Below are 27,846 nucleotides of genomic sequence, written 5' to 3' on the forward strand. Positions count from 1 at the left end.
CAAGAGGTTCTCATAGAGTACTACGAACATAAAGGGTGCTAATACCTTCCCTTTATGTAACTAACCCCAAACCTAAAATCTTTTCAAATATGGGTAATTTGAACTTTTTTTCCCTTTTTCTTAAAAAATTTAAAAGTTCAGTCGTGAATAAAATAGTGAGTCAAACGCTAATCAAATAGTCTTGACCTCCAAAAAAATGACGCGACAATCACCAGACATATTTTTCTCAGATCTTTTTCTGTTACACTGTTAAGTGTTTGATAACAGACCAAGGCTCTACATATCAATTGAAGGTGAGAAAAACACAAGAAGGGGGATTGAATTGTGTTTGCTTTTTCTTCGTTTTCTCCTACTGAAATCACTGGTCAGAAGTAGATAGAATTCAGCTTCTGAAGTGATGTTCAGATTCTAAATGAAGCGGATAAAAATAGAGAGAGTGAGAGAGAGAGAGAGAGAGAGAGAGGGAGAGAAGAAAGACACAAAGCAATTATACAGGTTCCTTCCACAAACCAGAAGTAGTCCTGTCTCCCTTGTACTTTCAAGGAGAGTTCACTAGAAATGTAATATCTGATTACAAATGTTCACTGCTAAAACTAGCAAGAGACTTCAAACTACTCAAGCACAATTGTAAGAGATTTCCTATGCTCCTAAACACAATCAAGAGACTTCCTATGCTCAAGCACAACTGCAAGAGACTTCTATTCAAACAGAATTACAAAGAAAATTGTTTGAGTTTGAACACTTGATATACAATCAGTGGTGTTCACAATACAAATCAAATAAAAACTCTTAAGACTCTAGAATTTCTAAGAGATGAAGTTTGATAAGAAATTTTAAGTGAACTTTTGATGCATAACAAATTTGGCAGAGTTTTGGCGCTTGTAAATTGTTGTATGAGTCTTGCCATTCTCTAAGTCTTCACTCCTTTATATAGGGGTGTGAAAGAGACGTTGTGAATTGCTAGCACATCAAAAAAGTCGTTTAAAGCTTTGATCAATCACCAATGATCTTTTGCCTGATATGGTTATTGTCCTATGAAGGATCAATTTCAAATTCATTCCAAGTATGAAGGAACATCGTTGCAGGCATAGCTGTTATTCTTGTCCTGTAGAAGAGACAAAAACAGAGTAGTGGAGGTAGTGGTTGTACACTTCGTACAATTGTCCTTTTTCAACGCTCTTCAAAGAACAAGCATCCAATGCCTTTAAATCCTTTCAAAATAGACATTGCTTCACTCTCCTAGTCTTCTGCAATGCTAGGCGTGATTAAATCCTTTGAACAGCCTTTAAAGCTTTCATCTTCTGATGAACATTTGCTTCTGGTGATATTGCTTCTGATGAGGTGCTTCTGATGAGGTTGTTTCTGATGACGTCATCACTTCAGGAGCATTTTGACTTCAGGAGCACTTTTCTTCAGATGCTTCAAGCTTCATTATTTTTGATTCCATTGCTCTCTTTTGTTCTTCCAAAACCTAATAACAATACTAGATTTTTGTCTATGATCATGTACACTTGAACAAATATTAGCATATCCAATGGACAATTTTTAATATCTTGTTATCATCAAAACTCTAAAGGGTAATGTTAAACACATTTTGTTCCAACACATTTGTTTCTTCATTTTCATGTGATTTCCCAAGTTTGGATGGAGGTTATGAATTGGATGCAATTCAATTTTATAAGTCCCCCAAATTTTGGGATACATTTCAATTGTTGGTCAAGTGTTATGCGACTGAAGAAATTGAGGAAAGGGGCGTGGGTTATTTGGCACGCGGTGATTTGGATCGTTTGGAAGGTGAGAAATGATATGATTTTTAATAATAAAGTTAGTGGTGTCGATGAAATGGTAGAACAAGTCAAGGTGATAGCTTGGCATTGATGTATGAATAGGTTGAAAATTGCAACTTGTTTATTTTACGAATGGTGTTGGAACCCAATAGAGTGTTTGTCTCGATAGGTAGGTGGTGTGGGGAGGGTTGGGGTCTCTCTGTTTAAGGTTTTTACCTTGGTTAATTTTAACAGTGGGGGACAGTTTGTTGTTGTTATGTTGTGTTTGGCATGCGGGAGCTATTTGGGGTTTTGTTGGGGTAGCAGTGGCGCTCCCTGTTTTAACTCTAGTGTTTGTTGAACCTAGTTTCCCAAAAATTATCCACCCTTCACCGAAGCCCCGTTATACCCATAAAGACCTTAAAGTATGTTGAATTTGATTGACATTTAAAAAAATTTCAAGTCTATGGTAAAATATAGACCTGCATGTCGACTGTGGGAAACCCTTATAAAAAATATTGCGAGAAGATGTGGATGTTGAATGTTTTTCAAGCAAGTTGGCTCATCAATTGCTAGCAAGGAGAAGAAATTTTGATACTACCACTTAGTGAGGTAATTGTTATTTTACTGTGTTTGTCAAGTTACAAGTGAATTCCTTGATGAAAAGGAATGGTTCAAGTTTTACGGTTGTGATGGCTTGTTGTCATTACATTTTTTTTGCACTTATTTTTTTTTCTTGTTGAGTCCAGAGTGTTTTTAGACAGTCTGAAAGTGAAGAAATCCAGAAAATCAATGCTTATGTCCTGAAAAAATCATGGCACAATTTATCATAATCATAGTGTGATTTCATAATTGTGTGTGACACAATTATTGTTCATGGGTTGAAGGATTTGCTACTGTCTAAAAATCACTACACAATTTTGGGAGCGCCATAATTGAAAATTGAGTTTAATGAAGGCATCATGACACGATTTTTAGCATCGCAACACAATTTTTGGCGTTACAGAACTCTGTCTATAAAAGCCAAACTCGTTTATCAAGCGGGGGTTCTTATTCTTTGAGAGAAAAATAGGATTTTGAGGCTGAAGGTTGAAGATTCAAGAGGTGGCCTACCATCAAACTAATAGCTTTTCTTCATGTTTGTAATGTTTACGTTGATTTTGGTTATTTTAATCTCAATTATGTGTAGCTAAGTTCATAGTGATTAGGTCAATAGATGAATCTTGTTTGATCTGTTATCTGTGATAATGTAAAATTAGTTTTATTCTCCTTAATTTATGCTTAATGCTTTTTATGTTATGATCAAACATAAAATGATTTCATAGATTGAATGAGTATTAACCATAGCTTTCAATTTAGATCTAATTTAACAGTTCAGTTAAACGAGTTAGTTTAGGAATAGATGATGGTTTAATTGTGATCATAGTTTAACGTTCGAAAAAACCTTCAAAGAATACTAGTTCACCTAAGCGATTAGGGAACTGTAATCTCTTAAGAGAGCTCTGGGTCGAGGGATTGATAGCTCTGAGTCAAGGGATTCATCAGAGGTAATTTTGTTAATCATCGTAAAACTAATGGAACATTACAGGGACAAGTGTAGTCACCAAACGGGGCTAAACGAGGATTCGAAAGATCTGACATATTTATTCAATTATCTTGACCAATTGCTTTACAAACTTTTATTTAATTTATACAATTTAAACCAAATCAATTTCGGAGTGCAACCCTCATTTAAACACACCCTGAATATTAGCGACATTGCTGAGTAGAAATTGAAACAGTTCCTATGAATACAAATCTTATAAAGTTTATTACTTCGATGCATTTTTAGTACACTTTCTAAAAGTTTGACAGTAAACATCCCACAATGAGCATAAATTGAGCAATCTGAATAAGTAATAACCCTACGCCTGAACAAATTTGTTGTGGTTGATATCCTTTCTAGAAGAAGTTGTCAAGATAACACGTGCACTTTGGAAAGGCCCAATGAAAAAAGTGTGAAGACAGGCACGAAGTGATGATATCTCTTATAAATTAAGAAGAGAATACTTGCTTCCCCCAAGTGTGACATCTGGCTGCTTATATATATGCCATTTGGCTGCGTCTTTGCTTGACAATTGGACAGCTCCATTAAGTGACACGTGTTCAGTTGTGTTTTGACAATTTAAATCAAAAGAAGAAAGGGTGTTTGTGTCGTGAAGAGGGAAAGGAGAGAAATCTTCAAAAATATTTGCCAAAAGGCTTTGGAAAAAGGATATGTCACTTCATTGGGGAAGTGGGTTGTACTTCTGCAGATAAAGTCTATTTTCAACTTCTTTGCCTTGCAAACTCAAATCAATACATTTCAGCCACTCTCTCTCTTCACAATTCAAAATCTGGTAGCTCTCTATCTCTCTCTTTTTCGTCTACCTTTTTCCATTTCATTTTCCATTTCAAAGCTCAAGCCTTTATTAAATTCATCTAATTTAATTCCGATTTTCTTTTTATTTTGCAGGTTTATTCAACCATTCTTCATCCTGGTAAAGATTCTATACCTTTTTCCAGTAACAACTTTTAGATCATTTCTTGCAATGTTTCTGCATTAAATTTGTATAGAATGATGTTCTGCTTGCATGAAGAGGGTTTGTCAAAGTAGTCTTTTGGGAAAAGTTATTACAAGGAAAGATTCTATTGAAGTGCATTTTTCATTTATGTTTGAGGAGATTGTGTTGCTGGCATGTTTATATTACAAAAGGAATTGATGTTGTGTCTTATTTTTTCTTAATGTCTGCTTCTTTTTGTAGGTAGAAAAGGTTATATATTTTAAACATTATGTTATCGTAAACATTATGTTTTTTCAGCAAAGGGTTATATTGTAAAAAAGATGTGGTTTTGTATTTAAGATTATGTTATTGTAAACTGAAAAAAAAATTGTATTGTATCATGTTTATGTTTTCAACTATGTTCAACATGTAAACCCAAAAAAACTATGTTCAACATGTTATTGCTGCTATATCATTATCAGAGATGTAGTCAGGATCACGTTTATCAAAGGCCTCTCTTGCTGCTACATCTTATCTATTCAAATCAGATTTACTTTTATGCCTAAGATAATTTACATGTCAGCTCAAATCATTGTTTGTTGATGGTATTCATTTTTTATAGGCTTTTTATCCCAAAAATTCTGTTTGTGTCGGCTGAAATCGTTGTTAAATTATTGGTAATATGTATATTTACAGCAACAATGGCTAGGCCTTTCCAAAAAATTAAGAACCTCAATGATTCAAAATCTTTGTGGAAAATTGCTGTTCGAGTTGTTGATATGTGGACTGTTGCAAATTCAAAGAACAAACAACATATTGAGATGGTGGTGTGTGACAAAGAGGTGGTTTTTACATGACCAAACTATATTGTTGGTTTATAACATACTATTGTAATAACAAGTCTTTTGCGATTACTTCTAATTTGCTTCAGAATAATATGTTGTGATGTTTTTCAGGGTGATCGTATTCAAGTCATTTTGCCAAATGAGTTCTAAGATCAGTTTAAGAGTAGACTTGCTGAGAACACTACTTTCACTCTGCAAAACTTTGATGTTGAGAAAAATGAGATGACCATCAAAGCAACTGATCATCCATTTAGGCTGGTGTTTAATGGTGGAACAAGTCTTGACAGCATTGACAAACATGACATACCCAAACCATCGTTCTGCTTCAAGGAATTTGATGAGATCAAGAAGGGCGTACTAAGGCCCGATGTCCTTATAGGTCAATCATCATTCCTTTAATTAAGCTTTTGTTTAATGCATTTTCGACAAATGTTGGTATTTATATTTAACACAAATTCCTTATTGTCTTGATAGATGTCATTGGAGCCTTTCATGAATTAGGATACACTCAAACTGTACCTGGATCTAGGAAAATTCAAATCAACTTCTGGATGAAAGACTTACAGTACGATATTATTCTTATATTATTTATAGCAGTGAAGCTGAGTTTAATAACAAAGGGATAATAGATCTTTTATCTATGTACAGGGGAACGTTATTAAGTTGTACATTATGGGAAGACTTTGGGCTTCAATTCCTAAATTATACGAAGTCCAATGTCGAGGTTGGACCAACTATCATTCTTATTCACAATGCAAAAATTAAGGAAGCCACAGGTTATTCACTATTATTTACTCTATTCTTAAACCAATGATAATTCACTACATAATGGATGATTCCAATTAAACTTGGCATTGTATAGATAAGTATGAACTCGGGGTCTCTAATGCATGGAATGCTACAAAGTTATTTTTCAATCCTGAAATACCGGAGGTCCTTCAATTCAAACAAGGGTAATTACTCATTAACATAGTCACAATCATGTATATTACGCAAACTCTTTATTCTTCCGTTATTATTTACATTCACTTTGCTGATTTGGTTGTAGGTTGCCTCTTGATGACGCAGGATCGTCACAAAGTCAGCAACTAAGTGTGCAATCTCAGCTGTTTAGCCCATCTTCATCATCTCTAACACAGTACTCATCTATTGAGAGGTTTATTGGTAGTGCTGTTGTTCTACCACTCTATGACATCCTGCAACTCACGGAGGTGGTCTATCTTCTTACTTAATACAAACTCCCACTTTTAATATATATATATATATATATATATATATATATATATATAAATTAACTATTACATACTTAGATTGGACGTCTATGTACAAGTATAATAAACATATTGGCTAAGAACTACATATGACTTGGTGTGTTTTTTTTCTCTCCCACAGACCACTGTGTGTGTGACCGTTGTCAAGATTAATCAAGTCAAACCATCCAAGAATGGGTGGTACTACAAAGCATGCACCAAGTGCAACAGGGCTGCAAAGGGCGATACCTTCCCACTATTGTGTTCTGAAAAGCATGAGACCAATGCTATTAATCTCCGGTACATATATGAAAACTATACGTTCAAATTATCCAATCTGCACACTTTTATAGTGGTTTCTGTTTATTAATATATTGGTTTTGCTCATGTAGTTTTAAGTTAGAGATGGAAGTGGAATATAATGGAACTGCAACTAAGTTTTTCTTCTGGGATCGTGAGTGCAATGAATTACTTGGAACTACAGCTGCTGATCTGCAAAGGGTCATGATTGAGGTTTCTATTTAATCCGTTTTGTATTATAGTTTGAATTTATGTTCCAAAACTTTTGCCTAACACTTGCAATTAGGCTGGTGTCACAAATCCTTTGGAATATCCAATGCATCTGGACCAATTGGAAAATAGAAAGGTGGTTTGTAAAGTTAAGTGGCAGCCATCTTGGGACAGCTGTTCAATTCAAGCAGTCAAGGAGGATGAAGGTTTGATAGAAAAGATCCAAGAATTGTTCCCAAAAATTGAGGTTACAAGCTATTCTCAATCTTACATGTGCGAAAACATTTCTCAATATTAGAATTCTAATTTTAATATTAACACGATTTCATACTTAATGGTTAGACCGATCATGATCAACCTATTGAGAATGTTGAAAGAGCAGAGGTACTGGGAAATCTTCGTTTTACAATGCCTGATACATCTCTGTTTTTGCACAAACATTTATCAACAAACGAATTTGAAATGTTATAATAAGAAAATCTTTTTATTTTTCTTTAGGAAGATCAAGCTCTCCCTATTCAAAATATTGGCACAGCCGAGGTACTGATTATATTTTGCTTTCACATCATATAAATTTCCTTCCAAGATATTCAATATTTGTTAATACAACATTTTCATTTTCTGGGTTGTCAGGTAGCTTCATCACAAATGGCAGACTCTACCACTCTTTCTTAGTTTGACATCTTATCAGCCATCCCAACTGTAAGTTTATATAATGAATATGTTGTACCAAGTTAGTGATTTCTAACAACATCCTATTTTGTCAGCATATTGTTAATTTTACATTCCCTTTGTCGTTGCAGCCACCACTATCTACTTTGTGTGAGAACGAACCTAATAATCAACTCGAAAGAACACCAGCCAAAAGAATTGCAGACTCCCTTCCTACCAATGATTTCGAAAGCCCAGATACGTGCTCAACCAAACACTCTTCAACTAAGCTCAGGAGAAATATAAAGAGAGAAAAGAAAGATTGATTTCTACTAATATCAATGTTTTTCTAAGAATGCAATATCACTACTTTTTATATTATTATGTGCCGTATGTGGCTCCTACTGATCTATTATTTTGCTTGAATATCAGTTCATTCTGATATTATGCAACCATCAAACATTGTTGCTTTTGGTTTCATCTTCACTCAAAACAATCTCTCTATAACATCTATTATTATATATTCAACTCTCAACTTATTTATTATTCAACCTTCTTTATAATCAATTCTACATTTTATTCCTATGTTGTAAATGCAAGTTTTAAATTCTACACTAAAACTTGGATTATGTGTTAAACCAGATTTATGTATCAGAGGTTATATACCAAATTATTATATATAAACATAACGCACCTATTATTAATCCCATAAACTCTAAAATGATATACAGTCACATTTATTGGATATCATTGGCTAATTTTACATAATAACAGGTATATTATGTTTTTCATGATTTCAGTCTTATCCGATTATGATAAACACGATTGCAATTAATTTCTATTCATACATTTTAAAACTACATCTCCATGTTGTTATTGCCACAGGCATTATTGTAAAAAAAAATTCCTGCATCTTTCTTCATGTTTGCTATCAACCTCAAATCTGTCTATTAGTTTCTAACTATGTCTAAAAAACGATAACCAAACATCTTTTATTGAAATGATCACATTTTCTAGAAAGCAGCACATAGTACATTATTGTATCAACTAGCTTTTAACATATCAAATCAATAATATATGTACCTATTTAAATAATCTAATTAGTCATGATCAATTGACCTACTTGAACAGTAGTGTCTAATCCTACTTTCTCCAATAATAGCTGCTCTATCAAAAGTAATCACTACTTCCCTTATAGTACTATATTAAAAAATCATTTATAGTACTATTGTAAGATTTCATGGGGAAATGTCAACTTCCCTTTATTTTTTTATCGATAATCATGCATGCTATGTATTGGTCCAACATGAATATACAAGTGGTCACTTGAACTATACACAATATCTGTTTCATTGAGATCTCATGGATTCTCTTCAACTTACTGAAGAACAAAAATGCCACAATTCAAGAGAGAGGAGAAAAAAACACTTACAAAGAAACAAAATAGGTTCAACATCTAACATTACGTCAAATACTTCAACTTGCAAACCAATAGAAAAACAAAACAAACCTCTTAACCATTATGAAACAGTGCTCCAACAATCAAATGCAACACTTAAAAGAGAAAACAGGAAAAGGTATCTTAACAAAAATAAGGACCTTGCTACATCCAAAAAAAAAGGGTACTTCTTCTTCTCAAGAGAATGATCCATTACCATTCAATGTGTTCATAAATCAACCTGAGGTTGCAGCTGTATCCAGAGAAAAAAGAAAAAGGATTATTCAACATAATAAAGTAGATCCACCATCGACAAATATTGCTTATTCCTCATCTCTGTCCACCACACCATTACAATCCAATGAATCACTTCAGGAAAAAGAGAACTCAATTACTTCAAGGCAGAATAGAAGAAGGGTTCTTATTGAAAAGAGAGTATCTCCTTCTTTTGCACTCACTCATAATGCCACTAAATCCATCAATACATTTAAGTACACTACACCTTTGACAGATATTACAAATGCCAAACAAATCTTCTTTACTAATCAGAGTAATGTTACAAATCCTGCTGATTCCTCCTCTATCACCACAACACCATTGCAATCCAAAGTTCCACATTACAATAAACATAACTCAACTGCTTCAAGAGTGAATAGAGCAGCAGGTTGTTTTCATAAAACAATTTCACCATCTTTGACAATCCATAATACTCCCTCTACATCCAAAAAAACTCATCAACATACTACACCTTTAGGATATGTAACACCTGGTCAACAATCAATTCTTCCTAACCAGAGACATGTTGCCGATACACTGCAGGGAAAAACATTTACTCAACCCAATGATCAAATTCATTTTAGAGTGCCTCGACAACCTAAGAGTGGCATCAACCTTCTCAACAAATTTGCAGCCACAGACCATCCTATTCCAACTGCAAATGTCGAGCCAAATCTTGAAAATGCCCATGCAACATATACGGAACATACCATTCCATCAAACACACCAGATATCAATTCAACACATGAGTCATGTGAGGTTAATATTTCCTCTGAATCAGACACTGATGAGGACCATGATTCAGATTTACATACGTCATCTGAATCAGATTCTGAAGATGATATCTTGCAACAAAATGCAAATGTCGCAAACATACCAATGGGAGAACCTCTGTTACAAGGTAGTACACTACTTTTTAATTTAAATACATTCATTGTTCAAGTTAATATATGACATATATATTTATGTATAGTGTATAAATATTATTGCAGATTATTTTGATATCGGGGATCCTGATTGCATTTGTCGACAATGTGGAGCACAGATGTGGTATCTAGAAAGGAAACATAAATCTAAGGCTACATCAACACCCTTATTTCAACTGTGTTGCGGGAATGGGAAGGTCCAACTACCTCTGTTGAGACAACCTCCTCCTCTGCTTAAACATCTACTCTTTGATCAACAATCCGATGATAGCAAAAATTTCCAGGAACACACAAGAATGTATAATTCAATGTTTGCGTTCAGTTCTCCAGGAATGAAATTTGATGATAAAGTTGCGAAAGGTAGAGGTCCACCAACTATGAGGATACAAGGACAGACATGTCATAGGATTGGTAGCATGCTACCAATTGAAGGAGAACAACCAAAGTATGCCCAACTTTACATCTATGACACTGAGAATGAGATACAAAACAGAATTAAAGGATTCGGGTACATATGGTTCAACCCTTACGCCAAAGTTATAATAACATGAAGCAAAAATAAAATTGGGTATTTACTTATTCATTTCATATATAATCATATTAATTATAATTTATACTCTTGGACAGGAACACCAAAAATATTTCCGAAGACATTGTTGTACGATTATCCAAAATGTTGGATGAATCAAATGTTCATGCAAAGTCTTTCAGGATGGCACGTGATATTTTAAAAGGAGGACACATTCATGATTTAAAAATCAAACTTATATCAGAAAGGAAATCTGATGGTAGGATTTACAATGAACCGACAGTATTAGAAGTTGCTGCTTTCATAGTAGGTGACGTTGATGCGGCCGATAAAAGAGATATCATTCTACACCAAACTAATGGTGGACTCCAAAGAATTGATGAGTTTCATGCAGCTTATTTGAGTTACCAATATCCGCTAATATTCCCTTATGGTGAAGATGGTTACAGAGATGGTATATTGCATAAATACAGAGCTGAGGTTAAAGTCACAAGTAAGAACCGTCTCACTATAAAAGAATGGTTCTCATTCAGGATTCAAAGCAGGGAAGGAGAGTCTAGAACTCTGCTGTGTTGTAGGAGATTACTACAACAATTTTTAGTTGATGGTTTTACAATGATGGAGGCAGAAAGACTTAATTGGTTGAGAAGAAACCAATCAAAACTAAGAGTTTCCAAATATCATCGGTTGAACAACAAAACAGTTAATAATGGGCAAACATCTCAACAAAAAAGTGGTAAACGGATTGTTCTTCCATCTACCTTTGTTGGAAGTCGAAGATATTTGGATCAGTTGTATTTTGATGGTATGGCTATATCTAGCAATGTTGGTTTTCCTGACATATTTATAACGTTCACTTGCAATCCAAACTGGCCAGAAATTCAAAGGTGCGTACTCAAGGATAATTTGAAGCCTCATGATCGTCCTGATATTATAACACGTATTTTCAAAATGAAATTCGATGCACTAATGAAGGACCTGAAAAAGAATCATATTCTTGGCAAAGTGTTGGCATGTAAGTGATTTATTTGAAAAATACTTTTTTATTTATATTTCAATATTTGTTTCATTATTTCACTTTCCTGACAACCTGTTATTTTTATTGCCAGTTTTGTATACTATTGAATTTCAGAAGAGAGGGTTGCCACATGCGCATATTTTGCTTTTCCTACATCCATCTACCAAATATCCAACCCCTTCAGATATAAACCGCAACATTTCAGCCGAAATTCCCAATCCAGATACTCATAAAGAGTTGTATCATTTGGTCAAAACACATATGATGCATGGTCCATGTGGATTAGCAAAGTCCTCATCACCATGTATGAAGGATAACAAATGCTCTAAATTTTATCCTAAACAATGGCATGAAGAGACAATTGTTGACCATGAAGGGTTTCCAGTTTATAGGCGAAGAAGTACAACTGGTCACACTGTAACAAAATGTGGAATAACCCTCGACAACAGACATGTTGTACCTTACAATCCCATGTTGTTGCTCAAGTACCAAGCTCATATTAATATGGAGTGGTGTAACCAACGTACCTCAATAAAATACTTATTCAAGTATATCCATAAAGGTTATGATCGTATTACCGCCAAGGTTGTTCCATGCAATGATAACCAAGACATTTTAATCGATGAGATCAAGCAATATTTAGATTGTAGGTATATTTCTCCAAGTGAAGCAAGTTGGAGAATGTTCTCTTTTCCAATTCATGGTAGAAGGCCAGCGGTCGAACGCATGTTCTTTCATCTCATTGGAGAAAATTCAGTGGTCTTCACAGATAATCAGAGAATGGAGCATGTTCTTGAAAAACCAAGTGTCACTGAATCTATGTTCACTTCATGGTTTAAGGCAAATGGTAACTATTCAGAAGCAAGAAAACTAACATACGGTCAATTTGTTTCTAAATTTGTGTATAACAAGAAAGAAAGACGTTGGACTCCAAGGAAAAAAGGCTTCACGATTGGTAGATTGATTTGGGTTCCACCATGTACAGGAGAGTTATTCTACTTAAGAATGATTCTCACATTTGTCAAAGGTCCTCTCAGCTACGAACAACTAAAATATGTTGCTGGGGTACAGTTATCCACTTTTAGAGAAGCTTGCTTCGCACTTGGTTTTTTAGGAGATGATAAAGAGTTCATTTCAGCGATTAGAGAGGCAAAAGACTGGGGATCAGGTCATGCATTACGAATGCTATTTGTAGTGTTGTTATTGTGTGATATCATGGATAGACCTGCATACGTGTGGGAAAACACCAGGAAATGGTTAGCAGATGGGATACTATATGTTCAGAGAAGGATAGCAAATAATCCAAGTAAGCTTTTACTACCCTATAGTTTAGTAATTTAGTTTAATTCCCTGTAATATACTATTATTATGTAGTTTTAAATTTATATCATATTCCACAATAGTACAATTCAATTACTTCCATATGCAATTCAACTACAATATCAGTCTTCGTAGTAACGATGTTTTATTCAAACAGATTTACAGTTAACAGAAGAAGAATTGATGAACTTAACTCTTCTTGAAATTGAAAAGATTTTGGAACAAAACAGAAGGAGTTTGGCAGATTTCAAACCCATGCCTTATCCAAAGGATTATATCACAGCTCAATTAGGAAACAGACTTATCTATGATGAGAGAAACTACAATGCTCAACTATTGAAACAAGAATTCGAAAAATTGTACCAATCATTGACAGGTTTTCTTCTACAATTATTTCACACAATTTTCCATACAACCTTTTATTAATTGATGTGTTAACTCTTTAATGTAACTAATGGTTATTGTTGTTCTCAATAGATGAACAAAAGATTATATTCGATAAGATCATGAAAGCTGTCAATGACCAGAAAGGTGGAGTCTTTTTCCTTCATGGCTATGGTGGAACAGGAAAGACTTTCATGTGGCAAACACTAGCCAGTGCATTAAGATGTAAATTGAAAATTGTCTTGACAGTTGCATCAAGTGGTATAGCATCGCTTTTACTCCCAGGAGGTAGAACTGCCCATTCAAAGTTTAAAATACCTGTTCCAACTGAAGAAAATTCAACCTGCAATATTGAATATGATAGTGATCATGCTGAGTTACTGCAGCAAACTAAATTGATTATATGGGACGAAGCCCCAATGACTCACAAATATTTCTTTCAGGCTTTAGACAGAACATTGAAGGATGTCATGAGCGAATACAGGGACTCGGATAAAATATTTGGTGGCAAAGTTGTAGTTTTTGGTGGTGATTTCCGACAAATACTACCTGTGGTTCCAAGAGCTAATAGATCTGAAATTGTCAATTCTTCCATAAATGCTTCAAACATATGGGATCATTGTCAGGTGCTCACGTTAACAAAAAACATGCGTTTACAGTGTGGATCAAGTGAGTCAGAGAAACTTGAAATGGCAGAATTCTCAAAATGGATTTTAGATGTGAGTGAAGGAAAGATAAATGAACCAAATGATGGTGTTGCTGATATTCAAATTCCAGATGAATTGTTAATCAAGGATTTTGAGGATCCAATTCCTGCTATTATTAATAGCACATACCCTAATTTATTGCTGAATTATCAAGATTACGACTTCTTGAGTAGTCGAGCTATTTTAGCATCAACTATTGAAGTTGTGGAAGAGATCAATCAATATGTCCTTGGATTAATACCAGGTGCTCTATTTCACTTTTTCTTTAAATCCTACTTTATTAACTATATTATCATAATCATGATATTAATATTTCAACAATTGTTATAGGGGAGGAAACTGAATACTTAAGTGCAGATTCGGTAGATAGGTCAGATGCTAATGATAGTAACTTCTGTGAAGTACTTACACCTGAGTTCCTAAATTCACTTCGTACTTCAGGTTTACCAAATCACACAATTAAACTTAAAGTAGGAACTCCAATTATGCTTATGAGGAATATAGACCAAGCACAAGGGTTATGCAATGGCACCAGACTAATAATTGCTAAGCTCGGAAAATGTGTTTTAGCTGCAAGAGTTATGTCAGGTAAACAAAAGGGGAATTTGGTCTATATTCCACGTATGGAATTGTCACCATCACAGTCTCCATGGCCTTTTAAATTGATTAGGAGACAATTTCCTATTATTGTTTCCTATGCAATGACCATTAACAAGTCACAACGTCAGTCTTTAGACTGTGTTGGTCTATATTTGCCGAAGCCAGTCTTCAGTCACGGACAGTTGTATGTCGCTATTTCAAGAGTTAAGACAAAGAAAGGTTTGAAGATGTTAATTCTTGATGAAGAAAAGAAAGCTACGAATATTACAACTAATGTAGTTTTCAAAGAAGTCTTCCAAAATGTTATGTAAGTTTTTTTTTTACAATAGCAATTATCTCAGTTTCATAATCTCTATTCATTGCATGTGGTAATTAAATTTGCCTAATATGTGCAGCACCTAAAATACTCAGACATCAAGCTTGCATTTCAAGATTATGAGGCATATCCATTTCTGAGGTAGTTCACCAATGTTACGCATCTGTAACATCTTATTATCTTTTATTGTAATATATATTACAATTTAGTGATGTTATTACATAACCATGTGTTATGTATTATCATAGGATTTCATATGTTATGTATTATGTAATTAGAGACCACTACTACAAGCTCATGCTTCCTCTTATATAATCAGATCATGACTCATCGCCAATATTCAAAGAGTGCAAATATATTGTATTATCTAATTAGCTACCTATATATTTCAAATATTTCAATTCTTATTCAAATTATATAACCTTTTCCTTCTAATTTCAGTATAATGTAAACAAATATAAGCACAATACCATTGATTAGTGCTGTCAATATAACTAACAGTTGGCATTTGGATATTGTTCATAAACTATTGCCTTACATATGTTTATCAAATAGCCATCCACCTCACCTACACATTAATCAAATGTATGCAACACCATCATTGGTTTTATGGTATATATTCACCTTATTTTCCATATACTTCCACAACTTTACATTTCTACAAACCAAAACTTTTCTTCAACACAACAACATGTCTTCAAGAACTCAACAAAGGAAAAATATTAGCTTCTTCACTGCTCATATCTCTGATGAGGTAACACCATTACCAAATCTTCCTCCCAATCTTCAATCTTCAATATTCATTTATCTTCTTTATCAATACTTATGTATTATGTCTCATATCATGTTAAACAACTCTAACAAATGTAATTGCAGCCATATGGTGAACTCGACCAAAAATTTGTGCAACAACATTATCATGAACTCGGAGTTAACTTTATTGTTATGAATAGAAGACGCCGTATTATGACTGTCAAGTTCAACCTGAGCTACTATCATCCACTTATCACTGAAGGATGGGCTGAACTAAGATCTTTTTTGGGATTTGATGGCAACAAAATACTTTTAATCACATATCATGGAAACAATCGTTTTCTTATAGATGTAGCTCAGCCAACGGAACTCAATCCCTTATTTTACCACCTTATCACACCTATCGGAATGTTGCACTCGAGCCTGACCCATTTCAAGTTACACTCACATCCTTTTCTGCCAAGAAATATAAATTAGTAAGTTTGTATTTATATATCATTTCAATTTCAAATTCGTTATTTGTAAATTACATACTATAAGTACTGATTTGTTGCATTGTTAATACTTTTTAAGACATTGAAGACAGATTTCGCAAACTATGTCAGAGACACAGGATGTGGCTCTGTGCGAATATATGGACCATCAGGAATTGCAATAAGGTGCACTGTTCTGAAGAGGACCAAAGGCAAAAGATCATGGACTGAGTTTGGGAGTGATTGGAATTTGGTTGCTGCAGTAAATGACTTTGCGGAAGGTGATGTTTTGAAGTTCCGATTTATCGATCATAATCGTTCAAATCTGATCAAAGTTACCAAGATGTAATTTCGTCGTCGATTTTCGTCAAGTTATGTAGTTTGTGTATGGTATATAAGTAATGTTGTTATATTTCCCATTAGTGTTATATCTCTCAATTTAGCAAGGTAGTTAAGTTGTTGATCTTTTTTTATGTTATATGCATGTCTTTTTATTTACCTATGCAAGTTCAAGTTTTGTATCAAATGTAGTAGTCAAAATATATGTATTAAGGAATGCTATATGATGTCTATGTCATTAACAAGTTTATGAATTGTACTTGGTATTGTGATTATAATTTACATTAGTTATATATAATGTTCACTAATTTATAATAGCTCCAATTCATAAACCATAAGATGAAGAAATGCTAATTTGTTTACATTATATTTTAATCATGTTATACATGCACAATTATTAAATTCAATAGTCCATTTGCAACTTCATTGAATTAACCACATACCACAACCTGTCTTTCCTTCTTATTTCTTACATGAAGGAATATATTCCAATTGTTAAAGTTCCAATCTAACATATGAATAGACATGATATAGGTAGGATCAATTGGACTAAGCAATATGCATGCAACAAAAGTTTGTACTCATCTTAAACCATTGCTTTTCATGAGATGTGATCTAATCTAATCTTTGGTATGGTCATGTCCAAATAATGATGGTAGCCTTATGTCTATTTACTTTTGTATAATTCATCTTTTTATAATTAACAGTTGATTTTGCAAGTGAAAAGGAATCAAAATATAAATGTAACATTTGAGAGAATGCATTAAGATGTCTATCACTTCTATTGTATAATCTTTTTGTAAAATAGTCAATGTCCTTTTTTTCCACCAAAATAACATCGTAATCATATTTAACATTATATAATTTTTTTTAGATTAAAATTAAATATTTTTATTTTCCTTATTTTCTTTTCCGAAAATTACAAATATCCCATAAATACTAATCAAAAATGCTAAAATAATTTGCAATTTCGTCTTTTTTATAAATCCATCATTTTTTACGTAACATTTAGTCTTCATTAATAAAAGAAATCAAAGTATCAATATAACGCCAAAAATAATCCATTCACATGTCTATCACTTCTATGGGTGGCACTTTGGTAACATAATGTCACCGTGACATTATGTCACTGAAGTATTATCCCACTTCTATTGTATATTCTTTCTGTAAAATATGATTAACCTAACCTGTATCAAAAACAAAATTACAATTTGCAATTAATGATGTTTAGCACAACTCTATGTATTAATGAATTATTCATAATGCTTTTGTCATTAACAAGTTTGTGAACTTTAATTTTTATTCTTATTATAATTTATATTTGTTATAACTAAGCTTAACATATTTATGTATTTGTGTATTTATTAGTACAACAAATATTATGGTACTTTGCGATTGAAATTTGTCAGTATGATTACATATATGTCGAGAGCTTTATTAATTGAACAACCCAATTGATTTTACACTGGAAAATTGATGACTTATCAGTATATTATCTAAGGCTCATATAATGAACAAGAGTTTCTGAATTTATCATTGTCTTTTATGGTAGAAGTCTTAAGAAATTAAATCTGGAAGTAACAGCTTCATTATATGGGTTGTTCAATTTGTTTTAAATATATTATATTTGTCTCATACTATAGAGTTTTTTCCTTCTTATTTCAAGAAGAGTTAAGGTATAGCAGATTGTTTAGTTCCAATGTAACTAATGAAGAGACATGCTAGAGGGAATATCAATTAGAATAGGCATTGCCCATATACTTTAACCATATATTTTTATGAGACATCATCTGATACAAGATTTGACATAGTGACATAGTCATGTCAAATTTGCTTATAAGTTTTATGCCTACTTTACTTTTGTCCAATCCATCATTCAATATTTCACATGGTCTTAATTTTGCATGTAGTTTTGATTAAGTAGACAATAAAATCATAAATGTAACGATTCAGATAATGCATTGATATGTTTATCACTTCTATTCTATCATTTTGGTTTAAAATGATTAACTCCCATTTTTACAACCGACATATATTATATATTGTAATAAACATTAACCCATTTTTTTTATATCTTTTTTCAATTTAAATGTCATTTATTTCCAATTTAATACTTATTAAACAAATTAGTCAAATATAACACTATTAAAACACAATGATAAGGTTATATTAATATATTCTCTGATAATGGTTATCTTTACAAGTTATTGTACAAAATTTCAATATTTAGTATAAATAAGAAAGAATATTTATTTCCTAAAAAAATATATAATGAATATTGATATAAAATATCCATGTAAAATAATTATTCGTTTATGCTTTCAAAATTCGCATATAAATTACATTTCACAACTTCAGTCACAAGATAAATCATCATCAATCATTAGTAGATTATTTACTATTAATAAAAAATTTATTATTAATATGATTTTTTTTTGTTGGTTTCAAGTATTAATATGATTAACAACACGTTTTTCTACCACAATATCCAAATCGTTGAAGTTAAATTTTACATTTTTATTTCTTTATTTTATACTTCTTTCAGAGAATATTGTATCCAATACATATACAATATAACTTTAATATATTGTTCTCAAATTTAACCATCTACAATATAACCTTAATTTAGTATCAATATATTTATGTCAACTAAACAGTGGCTTGGTTATAAAAAGCTGCTTATTCTCCATCTACTTCTCAAACTTTCGATTTTCTCAATTTAACCTTCTCCCTTCAATATTGCAATATGTATTCAACAAGGCAACCAATCAACTTTGGATGTTTTTTAACTGCTCATATCATTGATGAGGTAAATGAATTATTTTTTCTCAAATACTTTTTATATATTCATCTTTTAGACCATGTATCCTATATTTTGATTATTCAATAAACTAACATCTAAATTGATTTTGTTCATTTCTAATACACAAATCAATGGCAGCCTTATGGTGAGATCGATCCAACTGTTGTTCAAGAACATTTTGCACAACTTGGTGCCACCTTAACTATTATGGATACCAGAGGCCGCTGCATGAATGTAGAGTTCAATCAAAACTACAATCATCCATTAATCACAAAAGGATGGAACGAGTTGAGACCTTTTTTTGGTATCAATGGCAACAAGTTTCTTTTGTTGACATATCATGGAGACAATCTATTTGGTATTAATATAGGGGAACGTCAATTCAATCCTTTGGAATTACCAACTTATCATAGCTATCGATACAGTGGGCTTGAGGCGGGAGAATTTCAAGTTACACTCACCAAGTTTTCTGCAGAAAAATTTAAATTAGTAAGTTTCTTTATATTTTACTTAAGCACAAATTCCAATTAATTATAGAAGATTTAAAATAAAACAGGACTAATCTAACATATTTTTACAACTTTATTTAGTCACTGAAGACTGATTTTGCAAACTATGTGAGAAGGACTGGATATGACTATGTGCGAATTGTTGGACCTGACGGATTTGAATTCAGTTGCAAAGTTCTGAAGAGAGACAAAGGCAACAAATCATGGACTGAATTAGGGAAGGACTGGAATTTGTTTACACTATTGAACAAATTTAAGGAATGAGATGTTTTGAAGTTTCGATTTGTCCATCATATTATCTCAAATCTTATAATGGTTGCAAAAATGTGATTTGCTTATGAATCTCTGCCAATTAGTATCTTTGTGTTGAAGTTATCATCTTTTCTTTATTTCCATTTTATCAGATTGTGTTAGTTTATGTCTCATATATATGTTATGTTAACTCCTTTTTGTGTTTAAGTTCAATAGTATGTATCTGACATATATGTTTAGATCTATCTACCATTATGTCTATATCAAATTTAATGTTGAACAATTATATGTAATTTGTTATGTATTATAATGCCATTTTCATTATGCCTCAAGGTGATAAGTCATCCGTACCAATGAAATTGTTTACTATTGTATACCTTATAGTAAGTATTATTTGTTTCATTAATTCATATAATTAACTATAGATTTATAGTCATTATGTAGCAAACAAATATAAGAAAACTAGATATACCATAGTCAATTGAAATAATATTATGGATTCAATTTCCATCCTTTGCTATAGTGTAATCCTACTTCTCATCGTACATTAAAAAGGACGTATAGTTAACAAAGGAATAACTCATATTTTAAAATAATATACTCACTAGATCTATTCAAACTAATTTAAATATAGTAGTTTATAATATTCAATACTATGTTTGTACTCCACTTAATGATAGTCAATTAAATACTATTGACTAATGATACAATTTTTATGTCAATATCAAATTTAAACAATAGTATATATTAGAAATAATTATATACAAAATTAAAATAATATTATTATTGCAGATTGTTAATCTATAAACAAATAACAATGTTTTATGGTTATATACTCACCTTATTCCTCTAACTAATAGTATAACCAATATGTTATAATATTATTATCTACAACTTAAAACAATCGTTATACTTTTAAATTCTCAACAACTTGCTTAAATTGTTTTTTTTAAGCAAGTCCATCAATTAAAGACATTTCATTAATACTATGTATTCATTATAATAATCCACAACTTACTCAATATAGCTTATCACCTAACTTCCTCTACACTTTGCAAACCAACTATATAAACCTACAATTCGTCTTTTTATATATTCAATGAAGTGGTTATCATTATAATGACATCTCATTTTATATAATTTGTAGTTTTTCTCATTTTTTTTTTACAATTTCACATTCTACTTCCATTTTTAGATTATAAATTAATTACATACTCCCTCCGTCGCAAATTTATAAGAAAAAAAATAAAAAAAGCACACTTATTATTTGTACTTAATTTGAGAATATTCATGATGCTATACTTTGTTGCATGTTTTGAATATATTGTTGGACAAAGAAAGTGCGTTTTATTTGCTTATATTGACAAATGAATGAAATATATACCAATAAACTTCCATTTGTTTATTCAACATATCATATAAATCACATTTAATATTATTATATACAACTTAAAACAATCGTTATACTTTTAAATTCTCAACAACTTGCTTAAATTGTTTTTTTTTTTAACTTAGTCCATCAATTAAAGACATTTCATTAATACTATGTATTCATTATAATAATCCACAGCTTATTCAATATAGCTTATCACCTAACTTCCTCTACACTTTGCAAACCAACTATATAAACCTACAATTCGTCTTTTTATATATTCAATGAAGTGGTTATCATTATAATGACATCTCATTTTATATAATTTGTAGTTTTTCTCATTTTTGGTTACAATTTCACTTTCTACTTTCATTTTTAGATTATAAATTAATTACATACTCCCTCCGTCGCAAATTTATAAGAAAAAAAATAAAAAAAAAGCACACTTATTATTTGTACTTAATTTGAGAATATTCATGATGCTATACTTTGTTGCATGTTTTGAATATATTGTTGGACAAAGAAAGGGCGTTTTATTTGCTTATATTGACAAATGAATTAAATATATACCAATAAACTTCCATTTGTTTATTCAACATATCATATAAATCACATTTAACATTACAACAATTTATACTTTTAACAAATTAAATTAATTCTATTGATATTCCTCCAATTATGTTACGAAATAAAAATGTCTCCCACATATTTTAACCATATATTCCTCCAATTATAGTGATCATGCTGAGTTACTGCAACAAACAAAGTTGCTAATATTCCTTCAATAAAAATATAATTATGTATCCAACAATTGCTAATATTTTATCCAGAGACCATTAAATCAATTAAATTCTATTAAAAACTAATAACTTATACGGATATAACATAATGTACAATACTTCCTCATTATTTTTTTGGGTATTTCCTCCAATATATGATCCTAATCTTTCCTGTTTTAAACCGTACAGATTTTTTCATATCTTCGATACTCTTTTATGCCAAATCAAACACAAAGCTATTGACATGTCAACTACATTAAGCAATTGATTTGTACTTATTTTGAGAATATTCATGATGCTATACTTTGTTGCATGTTTTGTTTCCCAACAAGAGATAAGACCAACACAAATCCATATAACAGGCACATTTTTTTTCTCAAGTACACAAGTTTCCCTTATCATTGCATTCTTTGATTTCCCTTACATACTCATGGGAATCTTTTGATATTTTATTTGTCCGTATCTTGCCATAAGTCATGTGAAGATATATAGCCCATATCTACTTTTGTCTAATCTATACATAAATTCTACATAGATAATAACACCTATTACATGTCTATTGCTGTCTACAACCTTCTTATTTATTTTATTTACTATTATTGAAATTAGATAATATAGTCATCCTGTCCTGTTTAGATTAGATTATTCAGTAACCAAATATTCATGTATTTAAAATAAATTTTTTGCTATATACCTTCACTTTTGTTAATCCAAGTTTCTCCTCTAAGTATGACCGTTTGGTGACTGAAATGAATTATCTGAAACAAATGTGAAACTTAAAGGATCCGGGGAAGTATTTGACATAAAATATGTAAACAAACTTTTCAAAGCACCACTATTGATTGATTAAACAAGTCAAAAACACTTACTTGATTCCAATATCACTATCAATCACTCAAAGCACCACTATTTCTTTTTACATATTAATTTTTTCTTTCTTCACTTTTGTTCGGTTTATACTTTTCAAGGACTTATAATATAAGTTTAAATGTGTAATTGGTCCCTGCACTTTTAACAGATTTTGGCATTGGTCCCTGCACTTTTTTTTGTTTGGCATTGGTCCATGCACTTTGTAAAAATATTGGCATTGGTCCCTGCACTTTTTTTTGTTTGGCATTGGTCCCTGCACTTTGTAAAAATATTGGTATTGGTCCCTGCACTTTGAAAAAATATTGGTATTGGTGCCACGTGGCATGAAATGATTGGGACCAATACCAATATTTTTCCAAAGTGCATGGACCAATACCAATATTTTTACAAAGTGCAGGGACCAATGCCAAACAAAAAAAATTGCAGGGACCAATGCCAAACAAAAAAAAGTGCAGGGACCAATACCAAAATCTGTTAAAAGTGCAGGGACCAATTACACATTTAAACCTATAATATATGGACATTGTTTAGTTTAATATTCAAATACAATATTTTGTTTCAACTAGGCATACACTCTAACAACTTCATGATAAAATCTATGACCATTTAAAGCATGTTACAGGAATCCTATGCTTGCATAATACTTTTTGGTTTTTTTCGTTGATCCGGTTTATATTTATATTTATCAACGAAATTTAATATACAAATAATCTTTAATCTATGTAGAGCACCAATTGAATACAACCATTGCTTACTCTCAATTTTTGTTATATGTACTTTTGAAGTGTGTGAACAATAACATGTTTTTATTACTGCCTTTTTTAATTAGTTAAAAGAAATTACTCTACTTTTTTAAATTGCTAAACTTTATCTGCTTAGCTATATATATACAACTATGCAACAAATTGTTATTTTATTCACTGCAACAACTGTTCTGAATGAAATATTTATATCTATGTATATATATGACATTATGTTATAACAGCAGTAAGGCCATAATTTTTACAATATACTTCATCTTTCAAATGGAACCTATAACAAAATTACTTCTATCAAAGCCTATTTATTACGTTCATATTGCACAAATTGAATCACAGGTTTAACATCTTAATTATTCGTTCCTTCTTTGATGCCAAGCATGGATATTTTTTGTCTATAAAACTAACTCTGCTTTGTTTTTTTCATTATAATAGACACATGCTGAGATTGATCCAGATTTTATACAAAATTATTTTCCTCGGTTAGGAAACAAGTGGTGTGTATGGAATGATGAAGGATTCCATACTGTGAGGTTCAACCAAGACTTCCATTATCCTCTGTTAACAAAAGGATGGAACAAATTAAAATTGCATTATCAATTCCCTGATAATGTTAATGTTGTCTTATCTTACTATGGAAGTAATTTTTTTGCATTCAAATCTTTCGAAACACTAAACTCCTCATCATCAATACCAGATTTCCATAGTCGAAATGTTGATCCTGCTATAGCAATTTACTTTGATGTCACTCTATCTCAAACTATAATGGATGAAATGTCTTTAGTTACGTCCTTCGTTTTATCTTTTATATTTTTCTTTGATCTTTTTCTTACACATACTAAATTTAACTAACATATTATTTTTCAACAGACTATACCAGAAGATTTTTCCAACTATATCAATCAAGGATTTCCTCATCAACTAATTACATTGTGCAGTGATAATGATTGTGTAACCCTGTTCGATGTTGTCAACCATAACATGGATGATGGAATGAAAACTCAACTAAACTCTCCATTAGGCTGGAAATCTTTTTCAATCTCTAATAATTTCAAGGCAAATGATATTATTCGGTTCAGATTCCCCATTGAAAATCCTTTAAACAAATGTCATGTTTTTAAAGTATATTCAAGCTAATAGTATTGTACTATAATGGCGGAACATTTTTATTTCATAAACAATGTCTTTAATGTAACTTGCCTCTGTTGTCTTTGACATCTTATAAATAAAATTCATTTATATCATTAGTAGGCTTCTTGAAAATTTAATGAAATAGTTGGAGTTGCCTCCCCATTGATAATCTATTAGTTAGAACGCATTCTTGAAAAAATTCTGAAATTATCAATATATTTCAGATTGAATACAAATCTTACTAGAATGCTATACATTATCTACTTTATATTAATCAAAACATTTATTTAAAACCAACTCACACTTTTTAAATTTTTATGCCTTCTTATGCATTCATAATAACATTATAAAGGATATCCCAACATGAAGTCTATAGTAAATTAACGAAACATGCATATACATTCTCATCCCTATTACATGGTATATGCAAAGTCCACATTTTTATTATTTTCTTATTTAATTCATAACTCATATAATTCATTGCTTACTGAGTATACCCTACCAATTTCATGTAACGTATGATACATTGCATACAGCCTAAAGCGGTTGGTACATCTCAAAGCAAATGGAACAATATATTAAATTCATTAATTGATCGACCCTTTGATTCTATTTCCTCTGCGAATTCTGGTCCAAGTTTGATTCCAGCTCACACGTGCAGATTGGGTTTACTCTTCATATATATCATTCTATATAAATCATCTCTTTGCATTATTCCATCTTCACATCCAAACAATTTTCTAATTCCCTCATTAACATACTACCAAATCATCTTTCACAACTCTCTCCGCTTCAAATGGCTGGATATCGTGTTGTACTCAAACGACAAGTTTTGGGAGGTTTTGAAACTGTGCATCTTCCAGATCAGGTTTTGTATATATTCATCTTTACTAACTGCTGTTTTTTATCTGATACAATACTATACCCTGTTTGTAAACTTATAATATTATCGATTGCATTCATCTTCGTTTATAAATGTTGATTATGTGTACAGGAATTCGCCGAAGTGAACCCAAAATTTCTTGAAGAATTCGATGATTTGAAACCAGTTTGGAATCTGATAGATGTTAATGGAAACTATCATAATGTAACTTTCAACAATTCAGGAATCCTCCCTTTACTCACTACAGGATGGACTGACATCAGAGATTTTTACCATTTCGAAGGCATCAGACAAATCTTGCTAAACTATGTTGGGCAAAGCCGATTCATACTAACCCTTGGAAGGACGCTTCATACCACTGATGAATTCCCTCCCTTCCACAGCAGAAGCACAAAACTACCGAACCGCAAATCATTTTATTTTGACATCACTTTGACTAATTTGCAGATGGCAGAGAGATCTGAATTGGTATAATTTTATTCTAATCACATATATTTGATCCTGTTTTCTAACCAAATTATGTGCTTTTTCGCCAATTTAACAAAAACCAATTTTACAAATTACAGGTTCTGCCACCAGACTTCAATGATTTCTTATGGGATAGTGATTTCGATTACCTTTTTCTGTGCAATGCAAATCCGAATGAAGAGTTTGTTACAGCTGAAATTGAATACCAAAGCAATGAATCACTGAATACTAAGTTAAAAAATGGTTGGGAGACATTCTGTAACAACAATGCATTCCAGATTGGAGACACTATTCGTTTCAAGTTCTTCGATGGGAAAAACAGTCCTTTTGTTCATGTCTATAGGAACAATCCTTAATTGCCTACCATATCAATCTTTAATTATGATATTTGTTGTATGTGTCTTTTGTGTTGATGGACTTTAGGCTAATGTTATCTCTGTTATATTTTTAGTTTTTGTGCTTTCTTTCGAATAAAGTTGTGTCAGACACATTTTCGTATGTCCATTAATGAAGTAGCATTTTACATTGTCTTGCCATATATCGGATATAACATACCATATAAATACTAATGCTCTTGCTTAATGTTAAATACAATGTTAAGTATTAACAGTTTTATAATTACATTCAATTTATTAAAAACAGAACTTTAACATGGTAAAATTGCCTCCTATTACTTGCTCAACAACTTGATGTAATATCAATTCCTCATAATTATAAGTTTTATTTATTTAAAGACAAAATACAATGACTGCATAATCATTTTATATAATTATTATATAATTTTATTATTGTCACAACTCAACTATATATAGCTAATGCTGAAAACCATGGTTTATCTGAAATTTTTATTTTATTTTTATATTTTTCATTTAATAGGAATTCCACTTTAAAATTTGTTTTACTAAGTCTATTTACTCAATCGAAAATTAACAAACGCCAAAGATATTACATATATACAACAAATAAATTGTATAATTAATTTCCTGAATTAAATGATAAACACTGGAAAAAAATTGATAGGCATTCCATACTGTCAGGTGGCATTAATCAAGAGCAAATTAATCTGAGGATGATTCATTAATAACCTCGACCTTATTATCTGAGGAATCATTATTACTATCATGTTCACTATCAAAATTAATAAGAAGAACCTTCTCTAATTAAAGGCGAAGATTATTATCTTCCATTTATTTAGAGCCTTTTTTGTCCAACATTGGTTGGCATAATGACCCACTTTGCCACATTTATGACAAGTTACATCCAAATTTTTGGCTTTTCTTTTTCTATTATCCTTATTATGATTTTTATCTTTAAATTTATTTTTAGAAAAATTCTTTCTATGTTTATGTCTCTTCTTATTAGAAGATTTATAAACTTCTCAATTATGTCTATGACATT

The 27,846-nt window shown here is 31.5% G+C and overlaps 2 protein-coding genes across 2 annotated transcripts; both read left to right on the plus strand.

The window, feature by feature from the left end:
• Nucleotides 1–5,355: 5,355 nt before the first annotated feature.
• On the plus strand, nt 5,356–7,568 carry LOC146946739 (uncharacterized). The gene is made up of 11 exons (XM_085748295.1): nt 5,356–5,512; nt 5,608–5,698; nt 5,782–5,909; nt 5,996–6,086; nt 6,182–6,344; nt 6,526–6,683; nt 6,776–6,896; nt 6,970–7,140; nt 7,236–7,277; nt 7,392–7,433; nt 7,527–7,568. The coding sequence occupies exons 1-11, from the start codon at nt 5,356–5,358 to the stop codon at nt 7,566–7,568; spliced, it is 1,206 nt and encodes a 401-aa protein (XP_085604421.1).
• A 1,498-nt stretch (nt 7,569–9,066) lies between these two features.
• On the plus strand, nt 9,067–15,053 carry LOC146946740 (uncharacterized). Its single transcript, XM_085748296.1, has 10 exons — nt 9,067–9,621; nt 9,778–10,159; nt 10,251–10,692; nt 10,896–11,460; nt 11,506–11,728; nt 11,823–12,710; nt 12,759–13,037; nt 13,209–13,427; nt 13,529–14,386; nt 14,473–15,053. The coding sequence occupies exons 1-10, from the start codon at nt 9,067–9,069 to the stop codon at nt 15,051–15,053; spliced, it is 4,992 nt and encodes a 1,663-aa protein (XP_085604422.1).
• The last annotated feature ends 12,793 nt before the right edge of the window (nt 15,054–27,846 follow it).

This window comes from Medicago sativa, chromosome 2, assembly GCF_051527215.1.
Source record: "Medicago sativa cultivar Bolivia chromosome 2, Bolivia_mono, whole genome shotgun sequence".
Lineage (NCBI taxonomy): Eukaryota > Viridiplantae > Streptophyta > Magnoliopsida > Fabales > Fabaceae > Medicago > Medicago sativa.

Coding starts and splice junctions, on each gene's coding strand:
- LOC146946740 (XM_085748296.1), top strand. CDS start 9,067: ATGAAACAGTGCTCCAACAATCAAATGCAACACTTAAAAGAGAAAACA. Junction 10,160..10,250: donor GGGAGAACCTCTGTTACAAG/GTAGTACACTAC, acceptor ATATTATTGCAG/ATTATTTTGATATCGGGGAT. Junction 13,428..13,528: donor ATTGTACCAATCATTGACAG/GTTTTCTTCTAC, acceptor TGTTCTCAATAG/ATGAACAAAAGATTATATTC.
- LOC146946739 (XM_085748295.1), top strand. CDS start 5,356: ATGACCATCAAAGCAACTGATCATCCATTTAGGCTGGTGTTTAATGGT. Junction 6,897..6,969: donor TGCAAAGGGTCATGATTGAG/GTTTCTATTTAA, acceptor ACTTGCAATTAG/GCTGGTGTCACAAATCCTTT. Junction 7,141..7,235: donor AATTGTTCCCAAAAATTGAG/GTTACAAGCTAT, acceptor CTTAATGGTTAG/ACCGATCATGATCAACCTAT.